Source organism: Trachymyrmex septentrionalis, unplaced genomic scaffold, assembly GCF_001594115.1.
Source record: "Trachymyrmex septentrionalis isolate Tsep2-gDNA-1 unplaced genomic scaffold, Tsep1.0 scaffold51, whole genome shotgun sequence".
Taxonomy (NCBI): Eukaryota; Metazoa; Arthropoda; class Insecta; order Hymenoptera; family Formicidae; genus Trachymyrmex; species Trachymyrmex septentrionalis.
In genome coordinates this window covers 3,202,357-3,223,580 of record NW_017305683.1, presented here as the reverse complement: position 1 = coordinate 3,223,580, position 21,224 = coordinate 3,202,357, and the positions used below count along the sequence as shown (strand labels likewise).

The 21,224-nt window shown below is 37.5% G+C and overlaps 5 protein-coding genes across 6 annotated transcripts in view; 3 read left to right on the top strand and 2 right to left on the bottom strand.

Annotated features, from left to right (window-relative positions):
* Window positions 1-6,394, top strand: part of LOC108751781 — a 63,680-nt gene extending 57,286 nt beyond the window's left edge. Inside the window, exon 2 of the mRNA XM_018492185.1 lies at window positions 3,064-6,394. Within this exon, the coding sequence (XP_018347687.1) occupies window positions 3,184-5,538 (2,355 nt within the window). The 5' untranslated portion in view covers window positions 3,064-3,183 and the 3' untranslated portion in view covers window positions 5,539-6,394. The remainder of the gene's footprint in view (window positions 1-3,063) is intronic.
* Window positions 6,395-8,939: 2,545 nt separating this feature from the next.
* On the bottom strand, window positions 8,940-11,029 carry LOC108751779 (rRNA methyltransferase 2, mitochondrial). Its single transcript, XM_018492184.1, has 2 exons — window positions 10,972-11,029; window positions 8,940-9,719 (listed from the first exon to the last, which is right to left on the bottom strand). Coding segments are annotated over exons 1-2 (726 nt in total). The 5' UTR covers window positions 10,974-11,029; the 3' UTR covers window positions 8,940-8,995.
* On the top strand, window positions 10,997-14,420 carry LOC108751778 (WD repeat domain phosphoinositide-interacting protein 3). The gene is made up of 6 exons (XM_018492183.1): window positions 10,997-11,079; window positions 11,785-11,961; window positions 12,390-12,647; window positions 12,732-12,933; window positions 13,005-13,228; window positions 13,610-14,420. Exons 1-6 carry the CDS (start codon window positions 11,013-11,015, stop codon window positions 13,714-13,716), a joined length of 1,035 nt encoding a protein of 344 aa, XP_018347685.1. The 5' UTR covers window positions 10,997-11,012; the 3' UTR covers window positions 13,717-14,420.
* A 1,233-nt stretch (window positions 14,421-15,653) lies between these two features.
* Window positions 15,654-18,956, bottom strand: LOC108751660. Of its 2 annotated transcripts, none has more exons than XM_018491954.1 (6): window positions 18,547-18,956; window positions 17,666-17,794; window positions 17,406-17,580; window positions 17,215-17,300; window positions 16,872-17,007; window positions 15,654-16,448 (listed from the first exon to the last, which is right to left on the bottom strand). In XM_018491954.1, exons 2-6 carry the CDS (start codon window positions 17,744-17,746, stop codon window positions 16,255-16,257), a joined length of 672 nt encoding a protein of 223 aa, XP_018347456.1. In that variant the 5' UTR covers window positions 17,747-17,794; window positions 18,547-18,956; the 3' UTR covers window positions 15,654-16,254. The 2 variants fall into 2 exon arrangements, with proteins under 2 accessions (XP_018347456.1, XP_018347455.1); XM_018491953.1 differs by having other exon boundaries at window positions 18,607-18,955.
* An 884-nt stretch (window positions 18,957-19,840) lies between these two features.
* LOC108751699 (UPF0193 protein EVG1 homolog) overlaps window positions 19,841-21,224 on the top strand; it is a 2,377-nt gene continuing 993 nt past the window's right edge. The window contains 5 exon segments of the mRNA XM_018492008.1: window positions 19,841-20,012; window positions 20,014-20,122; window positions 20,258-20,388; window positions 20,460-20,556; window positions 20,645-20,788. Of these exon segments, the coding sequence (XP_018347510.1) occupies window positions 19,869-20,012; window positions 20,014-20,122; window positions 20,258-20,388; window positions 20,460-20,556; window positions 20,645-20,788 (625 nt within the window). The 5' untranslated portion in view covers window positions 19,841-19,868.

Here is a 21,224-nt window from a genome sequence, read left to right as displayed (position 1 = left end):
ATATATATATATATATATATACTCTTGTTCAACAGCTACATAAGAATCACCATTCAAGATGTCGAGAAATAGAAACCTTGTAACACAGTGTTATCGGTGTTTCATGTTCAAAATATTTTACATTTCCATTCCGAATGTATCGCCGATAAACGGCGATACCGAGCATTAATCCAACTTCGGGCTGTCAATATATCGTGCTACGCGCGGAAAATCGCGTTTTCCGCGCGAGCGTCGTTCAGCGAAATTATTGCGCGCGCGGCGACGACGTGCATCGTAAACGGGCAAAGCCAGACGATGGGCGCTTCCTGCCGCTGTCTGACATTTACCTCAATGTTAACGCATCGACTTTCGTTGATTGGAAAGGCTGATAAATACGGTCGCGCGAAAGACATTCAATCTCCCTCCGGTCGTTACGCGCGTTTTATTTACGGCGTCAATTTCAGTGCCCGCTGCGGGACGCGTTGAACTTTTTGGAATGCTAACGGGCTCGCTCGCAGGAAACTGTATTTTACATCTGCATCGGGGCATGTTCATAAATTGAGTCGTTTGAGTTTATCTCCAACGTGTGATGTGGACACGTCGTATCAATTTGTATCCGCTTTTTCTCCATTCTTTGTGTTTCCCGTCTGGATTTGTGTTATCCTCAGAACACGTTGCCCGAGAAATGAATTCGTTTTTCTCGCCGGAAACAGACAATTTACAACGTGTATGCGTTTCTTACGGTAAAAATTCTGCATTGCACGCGGTCACATTTGAATCGGTCATATCAGAAATCCTATATAAAAATATCTAATTTTCACAGAAAAAAAAATTTTAGTTTTTATAACTGTGGCATTTATACCGATTCATTAATTTTGTTGAGAATTACAAGCAGGAAAGAAGTTCCGAAGAAGGTGTATCTTTAACTAAAAATAATTAGAAATATGTAAGAAAAAATGTCTCATTAACTTATATATTAAATGAGTGGATTATATCATTTTTAAAACTTATTTTCAAAGATAAAAGTAATTTTGAAAATATTGACTTATGGTTGAATTAAAAAAAAAAAAAGAGCATTTCGTACAAATTACATATAATTGTATCTTAATTAGGAAATTCTGTAAATGAAATTCTGTAAATGTATTTGTCTCTCATGATTCTGAAGCTAATATCTCAATTTCGACAAAAATTGATTTTTGAAACTTCTGAAATGACCGATTTATTAATTTTGTTACGAACTATTGATTCATTAATTCTGTTAAAAACCATCGATTTAGTTTATTAAAAATTACCGATTCATTGATTTTGTAAAGAATTACAAATAAAAGGAAAGGATCTCTAACTGTATGATATATTTCGTACAAATTTGTCTCTCGCACTCGAGATAATCAATGGTAAGGATTACTCCAGTATAAATTAAGATATACATGACATTTTGCGGCTTCTCATTCGAAACACTATAAAGTATCCGTTACTCCTGTTATTGCTACTGAAAATAGAAGAGAGCAGCCCCCTGAATTAATCCCGATATATTCCGCGCGATGCGACGACACATAAACGATCGGGAAGTCGATTTTCGTATTTGTACGTCTTATTCACGAAGCAGACATAATCTCGGCGTGCCTGCGTAACGGTAAAAACAGATCGGCGTGCATTCACTTTTCCTCGTTGTGTGTACGCACACTCGGCAGGCGCATTATCCAGCCGCATATGAGGCACGCACTTTGCAGCACGCCTTTTAAGGATATATGCGAACAGTAACGTGTCAGTGCCTAGTAACAATCCGAAACATATTGTATTTCTCGAAACTCCGAGAAACACAAACGGCGTATATCACGCAACGCAATTGCATACGTTTAATTATCCTTTTACGTGTACTTTATACGCGGAAGCCTCGGTTAAAAAGCGAGATAATATATAAAAGTAATTGAAGAGCGGAAATGGGGGACGTCAGATGAGCGCCACGTGTCTGATTTTTCTTCTACCGACGCATAAATTGTGCAAAATAAAACCAACATGTACAATTATTTCTGTAATAAAAAAAATAGTTGTATCATATATATGAATATATTTAACGTAACTATTATAATATATAATATTTATAAATATTTAAAGTTTCCAAAGAACTTTATTAATATTTATATATTTATTGATAAAATTATTATTTATATATAAATGTAAACAAATATTTAATTAAATACTTTTAGAAATTAATAAAAACTCTTTATTTCGAGTTGCATTTTGTATTATGTGGAATTAGAATTTTTTAGTTAGACGAATTTTTTAATTAGAGGGTAGATCTCTAAATTACAGCATAATTCTACTATATGATTCACATTCAAAATTCGCCGTCGGTTTATATATGTTCCCGCAAACCATCACGTTCGTCTGATGGATATACTATTTCAGCTGTATAACTCTTCCTTCCTCGCGAATCATTCGCACAGCTATCACAGTAAACTTGACGATTAATTGGATGCTTATTCGGGCGGTCGAGTAAGTTGATAAAATCGACAATCGATTTATGGCACGTATTACTGGCATGAGTATACGTCACCGAAGGGAATAGGAATGTATACCTTGATTTTTCTACTACTAGCACTTTGCCTCCAAGAGGATCCGAAACAACTTTCACTTGATAGATAATAATAGTCGATTTATTCTCTTTTCCGCGTGTCACGCTGCGTCATTATGTGATTACCAGCCACGGCGTTCGAAGTTTTCTTTTCTAATTATTCACATCCGTAAAGACAGTAGAAAGCATTTCTAGGAGCATTTTAGCTACGCTCGAAGCAGATGCGCAACATTCTGAGAAATTCCGGAGGAAATTTACAGCCCTAAATTGCCTCGGGGAACGATGCGTCCGGTATACGTGCACCGCCGGCTAAGTGGTATCTATTAAGATTAGAAACTGGGTTAATATTGCTCCCTGGGATGAGCCGCTGCTCAAGTGAAAGCCCCAGCGGCTGGAGTTAATATATCGCCGCGTTGCGCAAACGTATTGTTAATTTCTCCGCTCGACTGCATGCTACACACGTGCATAGAAAACGATTAATTTTATTTCATTCTCTTGTCTGTTGGCAGACTGATCCGATGCTTCCAAAAACGAGGAACAGGTGACAAGCAAGATCCAGACGAGCGTCTTAAGATAACTTCCTCTTTCTCCGTGAAGAAGCTTCGATCAGAAGCAACGAGGACGAAACGATGTTGAGCTTACGGCGAAGGCATTCCCGATGGAGAATGTTCCCCATCTTGTTGTTCCTCGGACTGATCTGCAGCGCCGAATTGGCACCTGCCCGCTTACCTGAAGAAATATCCTCGGCACCATCATCGTCATCGACACCCAAAAAGAAGGACATTGACTTTCTGGGCGACTTCTGGCAAGCGTTGCTCCTGGTGGATCCACAAAGCGGCTTTCAACCCAGTCTGGACTCTCGAAGAATAACGCCGAAGAGCGTGTTCATCGCACCGGGGGTGTTACCTGCCTGCGCAGAAGGTTATCACGCGGACAAGATGGGTAGGTGCGTTAAGAGCATAAGCATTAACGCGACCGCGCACAAGGATTTCCTTCTGGAACGACTGAAGCTCATGTTTAGTGGTGTACCAACTGTCAAGAGCGATCAGAAAAAGTCGACCGGTCCCCTGCAGCTTAATATCCCTCTGCAGCTTAACCCTGCGGTATCCGACATCGATCCTCAGCCGACGGAGATCGAGGTCGAAGAAGCGTTCTTGAAAAACCAGCCGGTCGCGGCGCCGACTCGCAATGGAACTTACTTCTCGGCAGACCAAGAGAAGACGAAGTTGCCCATGACATTGTACGAATTGAAGAACGACACGACCTTGGACGAAGAGGAGTTCTTTTTCGGGAATTCCAATGTCGACGATATTGGAAAGAAGCTCCCGGCGACGGTTCCAGTAACGGAATTGGTCGAGGAAACGAATGACACCAATTTCTCGGAAGTGGTGGATTACAAGATTCCAGTAGATCTGAAGACAGCGTTGAACTCCTCGGGTGTGAAGAGGATCGATATCAGTGGCGGCGGTACAGAAGAAAGCGTCTTGATGACGGAGAAGCGAGAGAGCTCCACCGAGTCGTCGCCAGCATTAGTGTTGCTGATCTCGCCTACAAAACTGACGAACGTAGTGGACGATCTGTCGCTGACGCAGAACGAGGCTGCCGCCGAAGAGGTAGTGCAGATGTCCAATTTCACCTCAAACGCAAACGAGAGCGTCACCACTGGTGTACCCGATTCCGAGCTTCCTGCGAAGCAAACGACGTCGTTCCCGACAGACGAGCAACGAGACAACGAGACGTACGTGAAAGACGAGTTGGCACTGGAAACCTCCAAGCCGAGCGAAGAAACGGACTTCCTCTATGACGAGGAAGAAGGCGACGTGGATTATCCGTATAGCACAGACGTGCCGGATGAAGACGACTCGGCTGAAGGTGAGGAGATCCTGAAGCACGGAGAGGCCGGCATGACGATTCCCACGGTTCGAGATATCGAGCGCCAGGATCGCGATCGTCATCAACGGCACCAGATCGCGGAGTTAAAGAAGCTGTTCAATCCATTCAATCAGATCGTAGATCATAACCGTAACGATTCCGCGCCCACGGAGGATGAAGACGAGGCGGGTAGCAATGTCTCCAGCGAAGTCAGCATTGATGGTGACTTCATTGTGGAGACGACGCTCTTGGACGTGAACACCGAGAGGCTGCAAGTCACCACCAAGTCGCCGGACATGACGGAAGAAGTTAAAGACAGCGGGGACGAATCCAAAAACTTGTTCAGCTCGGAGACTAAGAGTTCCCATGTTATATTCCCTGATGACGTGGTGACCGTCAGCTCGCACGGACGCGAGCCAACCGAGCAGCTCTCCACTAGGTTCGAGAATGAGAAAAACAAGGAACTAGAAAGTCCATCCTCTTCGTACGATTCGCCGGAGGAATACCCGATAACTGAAATCCGCACGATCAATGATAAACGATTGAAAGAGAGCATACTGCAAAAAAGTCCGAAAGATTTCGAATCAAACGTCCCGAGCAGTTCCATACGGAGCACGATGAATTTGGACTCTGCTGAAGATTTCGTGAGATTTCCCGATTACGTGAGGCGGCCGCAGCAAGGTGGTTACGTAAGGTTTCCGGATAGCGGGGAGATAGCAAACAGCATACACAGTTTGAATTACAAGCAGAACTCACGCTATTCCGCGGACGACGTCGGCCCTTACGGCGGTACCAGCACCAAGAGCAGCGTGCCTGTCCGCCAGAAACCAGTTTATCATTTGATGGCGTCGAGTTGGAAGTCGGACTTGGATCGCGTCCAGGCGACACCCGGCGAGAGGCAGAATCAGACACCAGATTTAATGCATTTCTGGAGTAAGCTTCCGCTGATCAAAGATCCGGCTATCTATCCCGTTGATCAGAACAACGACCAGGAACAATCCTACAGCCGCTCCTTTCGGGCGCGATCATCACGAAGGTTGAGACCCTTCACGGAGACGTCGCCGGGGAATAGGGTTTCAACGCAAAAGCGAAAGACACCAGTTAGCGTTTAATCTTCCTCACATCGCTTTTCTTGAAAGAAAGGTCTAACGAACTGTGTACGGAACTGTGTCAAGTGACTCGAGAATTCCGAAATTGCGTCAAGGTAGTTTGCGGATTGTCGCCGCGTTTAGATCGCTACTGTACGAGGGACTTTATAGTAGATAAGATCGACAAGAAGGATTGTTGACGGAAGACAATCTGCGGCAATCTGTTTGAGAAGTTCAAGAGTCGGTACTGCATGTATCGCGTTTAGTATTTTTTTTTTGCTCAGCGAATGTGTTGCGAATCGTTTCGAAACTTCGACGATCTCAAGAGGAGTGATCTGGAATCCAAGTATCTTCCCGGTACTGCCTTCCCTTCATGTGAGAAGAAAACTGGACTCGCTAAAAGCGGAGGGAAATTTAGAAACGTACTTAGACATTTGTTTATTATATTTGCGTCACGTCGAGTCGGTGATTAAATCCGCATCCGAAAAAAGATTTTCAAGGAAAATCTCACAAATGCGTTCTGATATCTTATGTAATTAATAGTGATAAGAATCGAACAGAGAAAGTAGCGAGGAAGTAGCAAGTAGCGTGCTGACGCAAAATATTTGTGCAATCGATGACAAATTTTTTCACGTTAATCAGATGCTTTCTATGGAAAGTTCAAACTGTGTCATGCATTTCAAAATAAATCGCTGAGCGTTGGAATCACTTGTGAATTCATCGCGTCTGATGAGGGATATTAAGTTGCGAAAATAAAGCGTCGCTGTTTCAAACATCAAGGTTGATAAGGATAGATTTGTTTGAACTGACATTAACTAGGCTAATATTTACGAAAGCTAACATTTTCTACCAGAATGCGCTAAAATAGAAGTAACACTGCCTGAAGTAATTTTTAAATTTTTTTACGAGTGATTTTTTTACATTTTTTCGATTATAGAAATTAGTAAGGATCCGCAGTTTCGTCACATATTTAATTTCATATGTGATACTTGGCTCCTTATATTTTTAATAATATTATTTTAATAATATAACCGCTTTTTAATGAATGAAACTTTATTTCCACTGACTATTTTATTCAGAGACATATAATATATACTTATTACATTTACAATTTTATTTGGTAATTTATTCAATGTTATAATATTTTAATAATATAATAATCACTTTTTAATCAAATTTTATGTCTAACGAAATTTTGTATTGTGACTCTACTTTATTCATAGATATAATAGGTACTTGTTATGTGTATGATTTTATTTGATAATTCTATTCAATGTTTTTAACAATGTAATCATGTTTAAATGAAATTTTTACTTATGACTGACTCTTTTATTTACAGACAGTTTCTATTTTATTTATAATAAGTACTTATTACGTCTGCAATTTTATTTGACAATTCTATTAAATTTTACTTTAATAATACAATTATCTATTACTTTAATGTGACAAATGAAATTAAATAAATTATGATAGAACAATCGCAGTGAATTCTAAATATATAACGAAAATGCGGGCTAACAAATTCTTGATAAAAAATATATCGCTGATTAGGCTATCGTATGATGAAATAGTTATTAATTCAGCGAAGTTTCGTGTGAAACGTCGTTGATAAATCTATATTCTCTGTGCAGCAGAGAGATAGTTATTAGACTTGTCAGTGTTAACACTAATTTCAAGATAAGAACGTATGAATGGCGTATTCGCGAGCTCGCGAGCGATATGTTGAGCTCATTTACTAACGGAAGTGTTAATGAAGCACAGACTGATCTTTAGAGTTATTATACAGTAGTCGATTTTCGGCCGTACGAAATCTTGAGAATCGTGTTGGTCTCTTCAATAAAGAAATACAATCGTGCAGCAACAATTTCGTCGTTGTAAGATTTGCAAAGAAGACCGTACAAAACCGTTCCGGTTACACGATCTCTTGCAAATTTTTAAATAACCCGTTTTTATAAATGGCAAGCGTGCGCGAACGTGTTAGACCACTTTTTGCAGATCAATCACAAAATTACACCTACATTAACCAGCCCACAGCGTAGAATAAGTGTTTTCGGTGTGTGATCCAATCGATCGTTGTTTTACGTCGATATAGCTTCAAAGATGATTTCTCTCAAAACAGCCATTGAAATCAGTCGAAAAGTTTCGATGATCTTTGTTGTATTCGCTTTACCTTTCATCTAAGAAAGATAATTACATTTTGACGATAATGTTGTCTCCGACATCGCTATAATAAATGCTTCGGTTACATGTAGTAAGCAGGAATATTTAAAGTTTTTATTTATTTGAGATGTGTGTGTGTGTGTGTGTGTGTGTGTATGTGTGTATGTGTGTGTGTGTGTGTATGCGCGCGCACGTGTATTAGTAATATAACAAATATAAAATATTTTCAATAAGTTCTATTAATGTAAATTGCAAAAGTCTTCATAAGTTAATTTTTATCAGGTCAAAACGTACAGAAAAATTATTTTCACTTTACTAGGCAAATAATTTAAAATAATTTAAAATTAAATGCTATATGTTAAATTTTGTCATTTTATGATACTCTCCTGAGATATTATTTTCTATAGCTTTCTTTCTTTTAAAGTCAAAGAATTTAAAAAATAAAAAAAATCATTGTTATCACACATTGACAAATATAATATTAAACATTACTCCATTCAAGTAATATTTAAATTATTAAATTCTTATTAACATTCGTAAATTAAAATTTGTTTAAATAATTTGCTTCCTGATTTTAATCTGTTGCGTACAATGTTACTAAGAAGCCGCGGCTTTTATTGTAGCAGATGTTATCGAGTCATCATTCAAAGCGTCGAGACATTTCGAATCAGCTTTCTTGCGCGTGTTTCCTTCTACGAACTCGATAATTAAGCCGAAAGATTTTACGATACTTGACATTGTGTGGCCAGTAAATCTACTGATCTACATACGTTTCAATGTGGTGTGTAATTTCTCCAGTACTATTAAATGTCGATTCGTGTACATATTAATTATATCATTGAAGAATGTATATACGCATAGAGGCATAATGTAGGCATAATATAAATAAATAAGCGTTAACAGCAGCAGTCCCGATTGCGTATTAATCGTGTATTAAATCTTCTTGTATTATTTATAGCGAAATATATCAATGTATATTGCATTTGTCGTGTTGTGCGAGGCCGCCTGTTAGATAACGGAGTAAAGGAGTTATAAAAAAGAATCGCATACGACGCCCGTATGATACAAAATTATCGTGCTCTTTTATTTGTACAACCTGCCCAACATCCTTTTTAAATATCTTACAATTGAAATATTAAATCCGTTCGCGTTGCTTACAAAAATTTTTGATATCATTGCGTATAAATATATACATTTTTAACCATAAACCATTTTATATTATAATAAAATTAATTTTGTTTATTTATCTTGTTTTAAGTGCAAAAATTTGAGAGATTTCAACACGAACAAATCTGTTGTACCTATGAATTAATCAATTATATCAGCTCGTCTTGAGACCTTTAAACCCCCTAGCCAAGAAGAATGTCTCAGTTGATTCGTCCCTCGTCGCATCAGGTCTAATTGCCCTGACGCTACTGTAAAACTTTAACAGATTCTGCTCAAACTGTTGCGTCTTACCACCATCCCAGATTTTTACAACGAACGTGCTTTGTGCCTTACTGATTTGTAACGCGAATCTCAAGGCAGCGTAAGCGAGTAGCATTATATTATCATGGTCTATCTCTCTTATGCCGGATGCATTTGGAGCCATGTCGGACAAGACAACGTCGACTTTGTCCCCCTGCAATAATTTGCTTAGAGACTCCTGCGTTTTGATGTGCGTGAAATCCATGTTTCCCAAGACGGTCGCACCTTCCACAGGATAAAACGGGAGTTTATCGACAGCGTACACTCTGCCGACAGGACCTTCCTTCTTGCCACTGGCGTTGGTCAGATTGGTGGCGACCTGAGTCCAGCTGCCGGGCGCTGCCCCACAATCCACGACGGTCAGACCCGGGCTAAGGATCTTGAATCTCTCATTAATCTCCAGCAATTTGAACGCGCTTCTGCACCTGTACTTCTCCTGCTTTGCCTTCTCCACATAGGAATCGCGCAGTTGCCTCTGCAGCCACAGCTGTGAGCTGTGCTTCTTGCCCTTCAAGTTTCGTGGGATTTCCTTCAGAAGCGCGCGGCCGGTGTGCAAGCTTCTCGTCAGCGAAACGTTCCTGCAGAGAGAATTCATCCCGTATGTAAAGCAAATGTGATCTAACCTGTGTCCAAGCGCGCGTCGCAAACGCTCAGCATAAACGTTCGATTCAAGACTTCTGGTGAATTAATATTTATCTGTCAGCAGACTAGCGCCATACACTCCCAGAGAATTGTTAGTATATACAACTTGCGTTATTAAATGGAGAATAAACGCGTGTAAAGGTAAACTGTCGGCATCGCAGAATTACAACCCTGGACGCGGCCATGTTGCCTGATCGCCATTAATCCATTTTGATTGTTCGATCAGCTGATTAACATCTGTTGGTGTGGTGGGTTTCTGCCAAGAACTTGGCGAAGATTAATTAAAGTTTCTCTCTCTGATTCTATAATATATATATATATACATAATGTATATGATAGAAATTATTCTTAGAATTTTTTATATAATTTTTCAGAAAATTTTTTAAGAATTTTTTGTACAAATTGGTACATTTTGGAAGAGAAAAAGTCAAGAAAGTCTACACATCTTTTCTAGAATTCTTAATAAAAATAGAATTGATATTATGAGTTAACCGCAATGTTTTGAAAACAATCGTAATATTCTAAATATTTTTCTATTCAATTATCGCACACAGATAAACCCGGAATGGTAATAATAAAAATGCAGCTTTAAATAAAAATCAAATATTAAGTCATAAAAATATTGTTCATGAAGTATTATTATCAGAACAGTAACAAATGAATAAATTAATAACAAATCAATAAATAAATTTATTATTAACAAATAATAAATTAATTTATTGATTTGTTATTGTTCTGATAATAATACTTCATGAACAATATTTTTATGACTTAATATTTGATTTTTATTTGAAGCTGCATTTTTATTAATTAAGGAATAAAAAAACAAAATTAATATTTTAATCGTCTAAATTTTAATACCATAAGATTATCATCAGTCTTCAATAATTCCTTGTCAGTGCCTCGAGTAACTTTTTGTAAAAGTGTATGTAATATGTATGTATTGTATGATATTATATATAAGTATGCATGCATATATCAGGGAAACGCTCCACGTACTCACGCACGCGCACACACACACACACACATACACACCATACGCGAACATGCGCGTTGTTCGGCGTTTCTCGGCACGCTCTCGTACTGCTCGTAGCAGAGTACAGTCAAGTACAGTACGGAAGAGTGTCGTGTCGGCGAACCGGCCAACCGGCGATGTGACCGAGGAACCGCGGAGCGAGCTATACACACATTTGAGGTTCCGGATGTTTTCGTCGACGGAGTGATCCACGATGAACCTCACCGCGGGCAATGCGCACGGCAACGGTCTGCTCTACGCCGGCTTCAATCAGGACCAAGGTACGTCCCGTGCGGCTGCTTAAGAACGCGTGTCGATAGCGGAACATCCGTGGCCGCGTACCTGTCAGATTTGCCTTGCTTCCGTGTTTTAACCTAGCCTAGTTTTGCCACTCGCGCGTCTACGCAACGTTCGTCAATGTTCGCCTCCACGGTGATCCGCGCCGATCTGCGCGATACCACGTCTCATCCGAGCTGCTCTCGGCGTTCTCAATTTCATGCTGCTGTAATCCGGAACGCCAGAGGATCAATTTCGCCGATCGATCGACCGCGAACCTCTTTACCGAGGAATGTTGGTGACCTTTTGACGTCCGCGCTACTTGCAGCAGATTAACGATTTATTCGGATTTACTTCTGTACAGTCAGATCCCGTTAGTGAATGATTTTCCCATTTTTGTAAAAGTGTGCAATGAAAGAATGAAACGATTTGGCACATTTATTTGCATCTTTCTCCCATTGCCTTCCGTCCCATCTTGAAGTGATACCGTGGCACGTTAATGCAATGGGCGACTCTACGATTGCACGCTTGAAGTAAATTCGCGCGATATCGCGTTTCCATGTATGAGTTTATCAGGTCGAGTCATCTTCTGCATTAGTGTCGACATGTATGCATTATGAATACACACGATAGTCGATTAATATTGTTAAGGAAAGGCAAATGTATGTATAACAGATAAAACTATATCGCTATTGTTCACGCATTTGCAGGATGCTTCGCCTGTGGCATGGAGAACGGATTCCGAGTATACAACTGTGATCCACTTAAGGAGAAAGAGAGGCATGACTTTAGCGATGGAGGCCTTGGATATGTAGAGATGCTTTTCAGATGTAATTATCTGGCGTTGGTTGGAGGTGGAGTTAAGCCAATGTATCCGACAAACAAAGGTTTATTTACTTTTTGTATATTTGATATACATATCATTAGGTCTATTTTTTGTAGTTGAATTAGTATACATTTGTTGTACTTAAAACAAAATATATGTTGTTTTCCAGCAAGAAGCATAGGCTGCTTCACTTGTCAAACTCTTCGAGTCATTCTTGTTATTTATTAACTGTTAAACAAGGATAATACTCGCGAGAGCGTAAAGTGGAATGAACCCATAGTGTAACACAGGGATTGTTTTATCTTTGTTTAACATTAGCGAATAACATGGATGCAATAATTTGCTGTGGGTTATAATGTGTTATCTATTGCTGGAAAGTATCCATATATTTGAAGTTTGATGAAAGCAAAAAAGAAAATTTTAACAATTCAGCGATAAAAAACAGGCTTATTATCATGGATGCAGACTACTTACATTTTATGATTGCAGTCATGATATGGGATGATATAAAGAAATTGCCAGCTATTACCTTAGAATTTAACGCACCCGTGAAAGGGGTGAAATTGCGAAGAGACAGGATAGTAGTAGTGTTAGAGGGTGTTATAAAGGTTTATACGTTTACACAAAATCCCCAACAGTTGCACGTATTTGAGACTAATCCTAATCCGCGAGGATTGTGCGTTCTGTGCCCGAATAGTAACAACTCCTTACTCGCTTTTCCTGGACGAAAAAACGGCCACGTTCAAGGTAAGTGTTCAGTAAAAAATCGAGATCTCGATATATCTTCTACATCAAATATATTACTTAATACCAATGGCTTATATATTTCAGTTATAGATCTGGCTAATACAGAGAAGCAACCCTTAAATATAGAAGCACATGAAACGCCTTTATCTTGCATAGCTTTAAATCTGCAGGGCACCAGACTGGCCACTGCCTCGGAGAAGGGTACTTTGATAAGAGTATTTGATACGCAAAACGGTAACATGATTAACGAATTAAGGAGAGGAGCGAATCACGCAAATATCTATTGGTAAGCGTAGTAAAAGGGGACGTGACGAAACACGTGACATGAAATATTAATTTTTATACATTTAATTCCAGCATAAACTTCAATCATGACTCTACGTGGCTGTGCGTGGCCAGTGATCACGGTACCGTGCACGTATTTGCCGTCGAAGATCAAAAACTGAATCGCCAATCTAGTTTAGCATCCGCCACGTTCCTGCCAAAGTACTTCAGTTCGAGTTGGAGTTTCTGCAAATTTCAAGTGCCGAGCGGTCCTCAATGCATGTGTGCGTTTGGCCAAGATAACAATAGTATCATAGGTGAGCGATGTTTGTGAATTATGTATATGATATGTTTTTATCAGTATAGATTAGCTTTAACCTCGGTTTAATTTACTCGTTATCTTTTCTAATAGGCCGGCGCGGTAGTCAGTTTTTATTTTTAAAATTGTCTTGAATATCTTAAGATATTATAGTCTTAGGATATTATAAATCATTTACAGAGCCGTATTAGCGTCCTAAAACATTATTTAATCTTGTAGAGACAATAAGAATAGATTATAAATACTGGTCTTAGAATTAGAAAAGGATATAACTGGCAATGAAATTAAAGTTAATTTATATTGATAAAATTACAAGATTTTTAACCGAAAATCATTACATATTTCGAGCAATTTCTCACGTTTACAATCTTTTATGCAGTGATATGCGCAGATGGTAGTTATTACAAATTCGTGTTCAACAACAAGGGTGAGTGCACGAGAGACTTTTATGCTCAGTTTCTCGAGTTGACCGATGACAAAGCGTGATTGAAGGATATATAACGGCGGTGAATTTTTAACCGCACGACGAGGGACTTGATTTTCGTGTTCCTTCACTATTTTCATTCATATTTTGGCTGAAAAGAATTAAATGGCTCACAGGTACACGGAGATTGTAACACTCGAGCTGTTTATATAGGGGCAATAAAGTTTGTACCTAACGTTACGATAGAGGACCAAATGAAGAGTTCTATTGACTGTTGGTGATATCGTTCGTTGGTGTATTGTGCGCAGATTTTTGAGAACAAAAAGAAAACGATAATTGACAAATTGAACAGACAAAACTATCTTAACAGAGATTATGTCATAAACTTGTTACACGAGCCTATTCGCTGACGCCTATTAATAGAGGAAATTTTTAAATATAACAAACAGAAGGAATACTTTCCCAGGTGATAACGGGAGACATCGCAAGTTACTTGTTGGCGTGATACTCACGTTTTCTTACATTTTAGATAAGAATGTTGCTGCAGCTAACTAAAGCGATCATTGACCATAAAGCCTAATCTACAATGTATTCTTTGCTTCCTGTCTTTTATTACTTTTTCCCTTTGTTGTTTTATCGACAATCGCATTTTTTATTATGTGTTTCTTGTTTCTTCCAAAGTTCATCAACCTTTATCTTGGACAGAAAACGAAGAAATAAAATAACAGACAAAAAGATAAGAGGTAAAAAACAATAAAAACTAAGAAACAGCATGGAAAAAAAAGATTTTGTTATGGACGTAAAAAGGATTGTAAAATTTAATTGTACAATTTGTTTGCTATTTATAACAAACAAATTTGCATATTTAACAAATATTTTGTATTTGTTGCAAATAATTTTTGTAGTAAGTACAGAAAAGAATAAATATATTACACTTGCAAATAATTTGCGATCCCTATATTTGCAAATGGAATTTATGGCATAGGATTAGCGTTCATAGCAAATATTTCCTTTCCATGAAAAAGCAAAGAGCATATTGTAGATTAGACTTGAAACATGTTTGTGACAAAAAGCAAATAATCATTTGCCGTAGCTTCGCGGTAAGCGCTTTGCAATGCAATTATCCTTATTGATCATGTGTTTCGTAGCCCAGTAAATCTTTTCATCGTATATAAATGCATTATATATAAAAGCGATATACATCCTCTTTGACGATTTTGAAATCTATTTAAATCGTTGTTATAATCGCATCCATTTTTGGCGATTCGTTGAACACGATTTTTGTTTCGTAGCCAAATCATATCATAGATACGTCATATACATATACATCTACTGAAGTATTATAATTTTTATTTTTACGTTCTCATACATTTAATATAAATAGATTGTTGTTATAATCGCATCCGTTTTTGGCGATTCGTTGAACGACATTGTTTCATAGCCGAATCATATCATATACACGTCATATACATATACATCTGAAGTATTGTAATTTTTACTTTATGTTTTTTTTTTCCATACAATTTGATATACATATACGCAAGAGAGATTCTACACTTTATATCATACGGACATTACCGCAGATAATGAGGTTGTAATTTCACAAACAAATTGGGTTTAAATATGAAATAAAATTGATTATTCCACGATTCGGAGTCCTGCATTTCTATTTCTCTAAATAAATTAATCTATGATTCATATATTGTACATAGCGTTTTCGATGTTGTCACTCTATCGAGCGCAGATCTCCCGAGAAGACCTCGCTCGCTTATGCTAAAAAATTAAATTCAGTCTTGCGCTTGAAAGAAAGTGCGCATTTGTTCACAGCACAAAGAGAGATATTACTTTTGGAATTGTGATATTTTTATCCATTAGAATCTCGATAGATGGAAATCCAAAATGTATGTACACGTAAAGAGTATGGTGCATAGAAAGAACGATTTTATTGAAGTATTAAAAAATTTAATTAAATACAAATCTGAAAATAATTTTTTTGGGCCTATCAAGATACGTATACCTAGAACAAGTATAAGCTATTGTAAAAAGTTTTGATATTTAAACAAACAGCTGGGGTGTCTCACAATTATTTTGGTAATCTAACAAAATTATTTTTAAATCTGTACTTAACAATAAATATTTAGATACTTTAGCAAAATCGTTCTTTTTGTAATGAATAAATAACATCTGCGTCGCATCTTAATGCACGAACGTAAACGAATATACAACTACAACAAGGCAAAATAAGAAAAAACATTTAAATATGAGAAGCGCGTTCCTTGCAGATCTTCTTGAGCTTTACTTTCTTTATCCTATTCGTGCGAATGTTTTTATTATCTTCCGTCAATTTGCAATCAATTACTTCACTTTCGAGATGTACTTTATTTCACGATTTTGTAATCGCCTCTAAATTGCCATCCCGATTTCCAAGCTTGTCCAAAAGCACATGATTTTTCAAACTGTATCTACGTCACTGAGATCTTATCGCGATTGAATCTTGCGGTTTTACGGGGTAAATTACGAGGTTTCCTCGTATCTTCGTAATTTACCCCGTAAAACCGCACATTGACAAAGAAATTCTCCATCGCTATTTCATAATATTTTTAAATTTCGTAAGGCTTGTTCACCGAAATCTGGACCGCTTTTGGTACCTCCAGCGGTACGGGTACTGCGTACTTTTTTTTCATAATGTGTACTTCGTGCGTAAGTCCCTTCTTTGTCTCGAGGCTTTTATAAGTACTGTACACCACGAACCAGACGTAAAAGCTCGCGATTATCAGGAAAAAGACGATTAGGCCTGAAAATATCACATCGTCCTTTAATAAAAAACACGAATAAATACTTTATAAATAAAATATTCAATATAAGACTTTTCAGCAAACGAAATAACATATAGATATGTCATTCTACCGTATCATATATTTTACGTAGTGTTTTTATAACAGCGACGTAATAAGAACTCAGTACTGCACGAATTTCTTTAGTTAAATTTTTTTAAGACACAGAAGAGATATAAAATTTAACCAAAGAAATTCGTGTAGTAAGGAACACAACTTTTCGATTTTATATAACTTTAAAAATAAGCGAGAAAGATCTATTCAATTAGAGCGGATCTTCGTGCTTAATAATATTTCTGCGTGAATTTTACAATTTTTAGGTCAAGCAAATTGCACATTATTTATTGGTCTTGGAACACAAAAAAGTTTAAATTTTAACTTACGTTGGCAAATATCAGCTTTTCCGCCTAGACTAGCGAGAAAAGGACAATCCTCCTCTACCAGGAATAATGAGATCGCTAGGGCTGCTATGATAGTAATCTTGACTATCATCCATGGCGTCATAAAATGACGATTGCTCTGAAAATGGAATGTATATTGTAGAAAAAAAAAGAACTTTGCTCAAGCAGAACAACAAGTCACAACAACGTCAAAATGACATTATTAAAATGAAGCGGAAGTGATTGAAAAATGACTTTTAATCATTTTGGAATCATTTTGATATCGTAATGACTTGTTTTTTTTTTTGGGCGAATTTCAATTATCCTTTCAAATGATTTCGATTACCGTCAAAGCCCCATAGAGAAGTAACACACTAGAGATGAAGTGAATAACTGTGATAACGAGACCACAATACATCGCGTACTCCAATTCTGCAAATACATAAAATCGCTGTAACAAGAGGGACAATGATTGTTTTGTCGTATTTTTTTTCATGCATGATTTTTGTGCGACGCGTGAATGCAAGTATTAATAACCGGTTGCGGTGTGATGCGCCAGTTCCAACTTTTCTTTGTTGAGATGGAACGATGATATCTCCTCCAAGGCCTCCCTTTCGAGTGCATCTTCGGTATCTCTCGCCAACATTTCTTGAATCCCCAATGCGTGCGTCACACCCAGAATGAAGAATATCATACCCAACCCGGACGTTAACTGCGTATGAACATTTATCAAAATTATGCTCAGCGAAGCGGATCAATTGTTCGAGACAGAAGAGTTTCATAGAGATTGCTATTACCATTTGGAATATGGCGATTACTATTGTACCCTGCCTCAGGTTGAAGTAGTGCATAAAGTGCTTCAACAGTCCGATCTTCATCTTGGCTTCTAAGAATTAATGTAGACTACACTAGCACTTCAAACAGTCCTGAAAGTTTATTAGTAATTATTTTTTACATAATTCATAAATATCTACAGTATTACGTGCATTGTTACATGTTTTAATAAATTATTTAGATATCTTCTTCTAAATAAATTATTATTCAACTTTCCAAAATACGTTTCGCTATTACGTATAAAGTAAAAACTCTATAACAGAGTCTGGCCACGAGACGACAAACTTTTAATCGACCCATAATTTTCGTCAATTTCAGTACGTTAGTATAACTTTGTTACGGCCGGAATCATACTACACATTGAAAGATTGAAATTTGACCAATCAAAATAAAAGGAGTTAAAATTTCTTTTTCTTCATTGGTCAAATTTTAATTTTCAATCTTCAATCTCAATCTTCAATGCGTAGTCTGATTCCTTACACTCTCTAATATAAAGTAGATTATACTAATTGTAAATTATACCATAACAATCCAATGTAGGACAGATCTCTAATAAACGTTCCAAAGACTTTCAGAAGACATTCCTACATTCTAAAGACGTTCTAGAAACGTTCAAAAGACGACGTCTCTACATCCTAAGGACGATCCCAGAACGTCCCTTGGATAAATCGTACTACGTGGGAAACGTGGAGATCACTTATAAATAAAAAGAAACAATGAGTAACAACAATACATCAAGATCATATCACGTTCCTGTGCCCATCTTTTATCGATTAACAATCCATGAAAGTTGCAACCCCTTGGCAACCCCCCCCTCCCCCCCGTGTAACGCGTTGAGACACACCTTAAAACAATCGAAATCACAGCGATGACGAAAGTAGGTGAAACGCACGTCGCCGCTTACCTTGGCGACCAGGTGTGCTCCGAGTATGCTCGTCGAATTATCACCGTCCGTACGCAATGAGAATCAATAACTCTCGTCTTGCGCACACCCCGCGATAACGGGACGCTGCGTGGTAGCTTTAATTGCGGGTTACCATCGATGGATTCTTCGATGACACCCGTGCGATCGTAGACGAGCGAAAACTAATGTAACGGAAAAAGTAGCGCGTCTCAGGGTCGGTCTCGTCGAGGTGCTTGCGACGCGCAGAACGCGAGGGTGACTTGGTGGTTCGAGGGGGGTTGAAAACGGCACCCCGACAGTAAACTGAGTAGACGCGCACGCGCCGCGGCATGTACGTTATCGCATCCCTTGGAGTGCTCTACCGCAGATTGATCATTGTTTATTTACACGCGTCGCGTTGGCGTCAGTTAATCGCATGATTTGTTCAGATTATGATTCTTTAAAAATCAAACCTGCTGATTTAATTAAGCCTGATTTAGCACGGAGCTCTTCGACGTGTGATAAGAATTGATTTATTTTTTATTTCTTCGAGGGATGATTAATTGAATGTGAGGACGGTTAATTGAAGGATTAATTACTGTAAAAAGAGCAATTTTTTAAAGAAAATTGTTTTAATCTAATTTTAATTTGATTGATTCTATTTTCAGAAGTAAAATTGAAAAGATAGAATAAGTTGAATTACGATAAAATAATCAGGATTCTTATTTGATTTAATATTTCAGATACGTAAAATTTAGGAATCTCAGAAATTTAGAAATTATCTGAAAAATATATCAAAGAAATTCAAGCAAGAGAATTTTGAACTTTAAAATATCTGGATCGATTCTGTATATTGAAACGAGATGAAAATTACAAAATGAGCAAATTTACTTGACATTGATCAATAAAATTATATTATAATTTACTATTCTAGTAAATTCATTCACTTTTGTAATTTTCATTTTATTTCAAGATAAAGAATCAATCCCCTAGATATATAATTTTTGAATTCACAATCCCAATTTACGTTATTATCTTAAAAGTTCAAGTGTCTGAAAACACAGCAAATAATTTCGTTGATATTTCAATTTCTTTCGAATTTTAAAATCTAATCACGAATTTGAGTAGATTTTAATTAAGTACCAATGGGTTTGCCGAACAGCTGCAGAAATTACCTCACTCCGTGAGTAATGGCTTGCGATTCGAATTCCAATTTAAAAGTTAGTTCGATCAAGTTGAGTCATCTTTTCAAGTAGTCATAGAAACGCGACGCGCGTCCCAGAATGGTAGATTACGAGGCCAAGAGGGATGAATGCGTGATTGTCGCTTTGGCGAGCCGCAACTGCCGCAAGGACCGCAGGGTCGTGGCAGTTCGTGACAGTTGTGCAATTAGCGTGATTTCGCGCGCGCTCTCGAGGATTCGCAATTTTCGAAACCGAAATGGAGCGAAAATATCAGAGGGTTGGCTTAGGGGTGGGCGCATTTCACAATCCTCCAAGGGCGAAATATAGCGAGGAAACAAAGAATCTCATTAAGCGTAAGTAAACGATAACCAATGTTCAACGCGTGATTTACTTTATGTCAAAATTTCAACTGGTTCTTTTTTTTTTCTTTTTATTACAATTCGGTCACGTATTCTTAATGTCTGGCAAATGTTAATGTTAAATATTAGTGTTAATGGAGGAATCCAAGTTATCAATGATGCAAAGGAAAATGATTCAGGAGGCGGTAGACAAGGGCGAGTCTTTACCGCCTTCCATCGATAGAACGAAAAAAGCGAAAGATAAGGTCGAAGATTATCAAGTAAATATCGCAATATAAAGGATTTTCTAGAAAATAATTTCGAGATAATATCCTGTAGCATTTTCCGTTAGGTTAAATTTCCTAATGCTTGGAGGAGGCGTTCACAGGATACGATTGTAAGCAGCGGTGCTTACGAGAGAGAACAATACAGGAGGACAGCGCCCTTATGTAATAATTAGAAATAATACTTTCTACAAGATAGTAGTCGAATATAAAAATAAACGCACATTGAATGACATGAATTTTACGCAATTAGCCAACAAGGAGAAACAAAAGCGTCACTTGGCATGTATGATGGCTTTTGGAAAGGACATGCCGGAGACTCCTCACGGTCCTAAGATCCTTCACAGGGCTAAACGAGAGCCAGAAATACCTGAGAACGCGGATTTTCTGAACGACTGTAAGTTACCAACAGTCTATTTTACACTCAGAAGAGAAGACCTATTGTGGTAGCGATTATAAAAATTAAAAATTACAATTATACAAGTATTATATGTAGAATTAATGTACTCTCTTAAATGAGCTATCTCATAATTACTGACTAAGAAAACAAACAATGTACATTAATTCTATCTCTTTTTTATTTCAAAAGCGACACAGCTAAAAAAATTAAATTTCTCAAAAAAAAAAAAGGAAAAATTATTTTCAACTCGACAGAAAGTTATTAATTAATCTCTTCAAACATTGTAATACACATCAAATTTGAAGATATTATCCGTTAAAATTATTTAATTCTATCAACATTATCTGAGATCTGATATATATAATAATATATTTATTGAAAAAATAGTTAAAATTAAAAAAAATTGATTTCAAATTACCCTTTTTGAGTTGAG

Excerpts from the sequence above, each read along its gene's own strand:
- LOC108751778 (XM_018492183.1), top strand. The coding sequence starts at position 11,013 with ATGAACCTCACCGCGGGCAATGCGCACGGCAACGGTCTGCTCTACGCC. Across the intron at positions 11,962-12,389 it reads AATGTATCCGACAAACAAAG|TCATGATATGGGATGATATA; the intron begins GTTTATTTACTT and ends TTATGATTGCAG. Across the intron at positions 12,648-12,731 it reads AAAAAACGGCCACGTTCAAG|TTATAGATCTGGCTAATACA; the intron begins GTAAGTGTTCAG and ends TATATATTTCAG.
- LOC108751660 (XM_018491954.1), bottom strand. The coding sequence starts at position 17,746 with ATGAAGATCGGACTGTTGAAGCACTTTATGCACTACTTCAACCTGAGG. Across the intron at positions 17,301-17,405 it reads GGCGCATCACACCGCAACCG|AATTGGAGTACGCGATGTAT; the intron begins GTTATTAATACT and ends ATGTATTTGCAG. Across the intron at positions 17,008-17,214 it reads TTCTCTATGGGGCTTTGACG|AGCAATCGTCATTTTATGAC; the intron begins GTAATCGAAATC and ends TTCCATTTTCAG.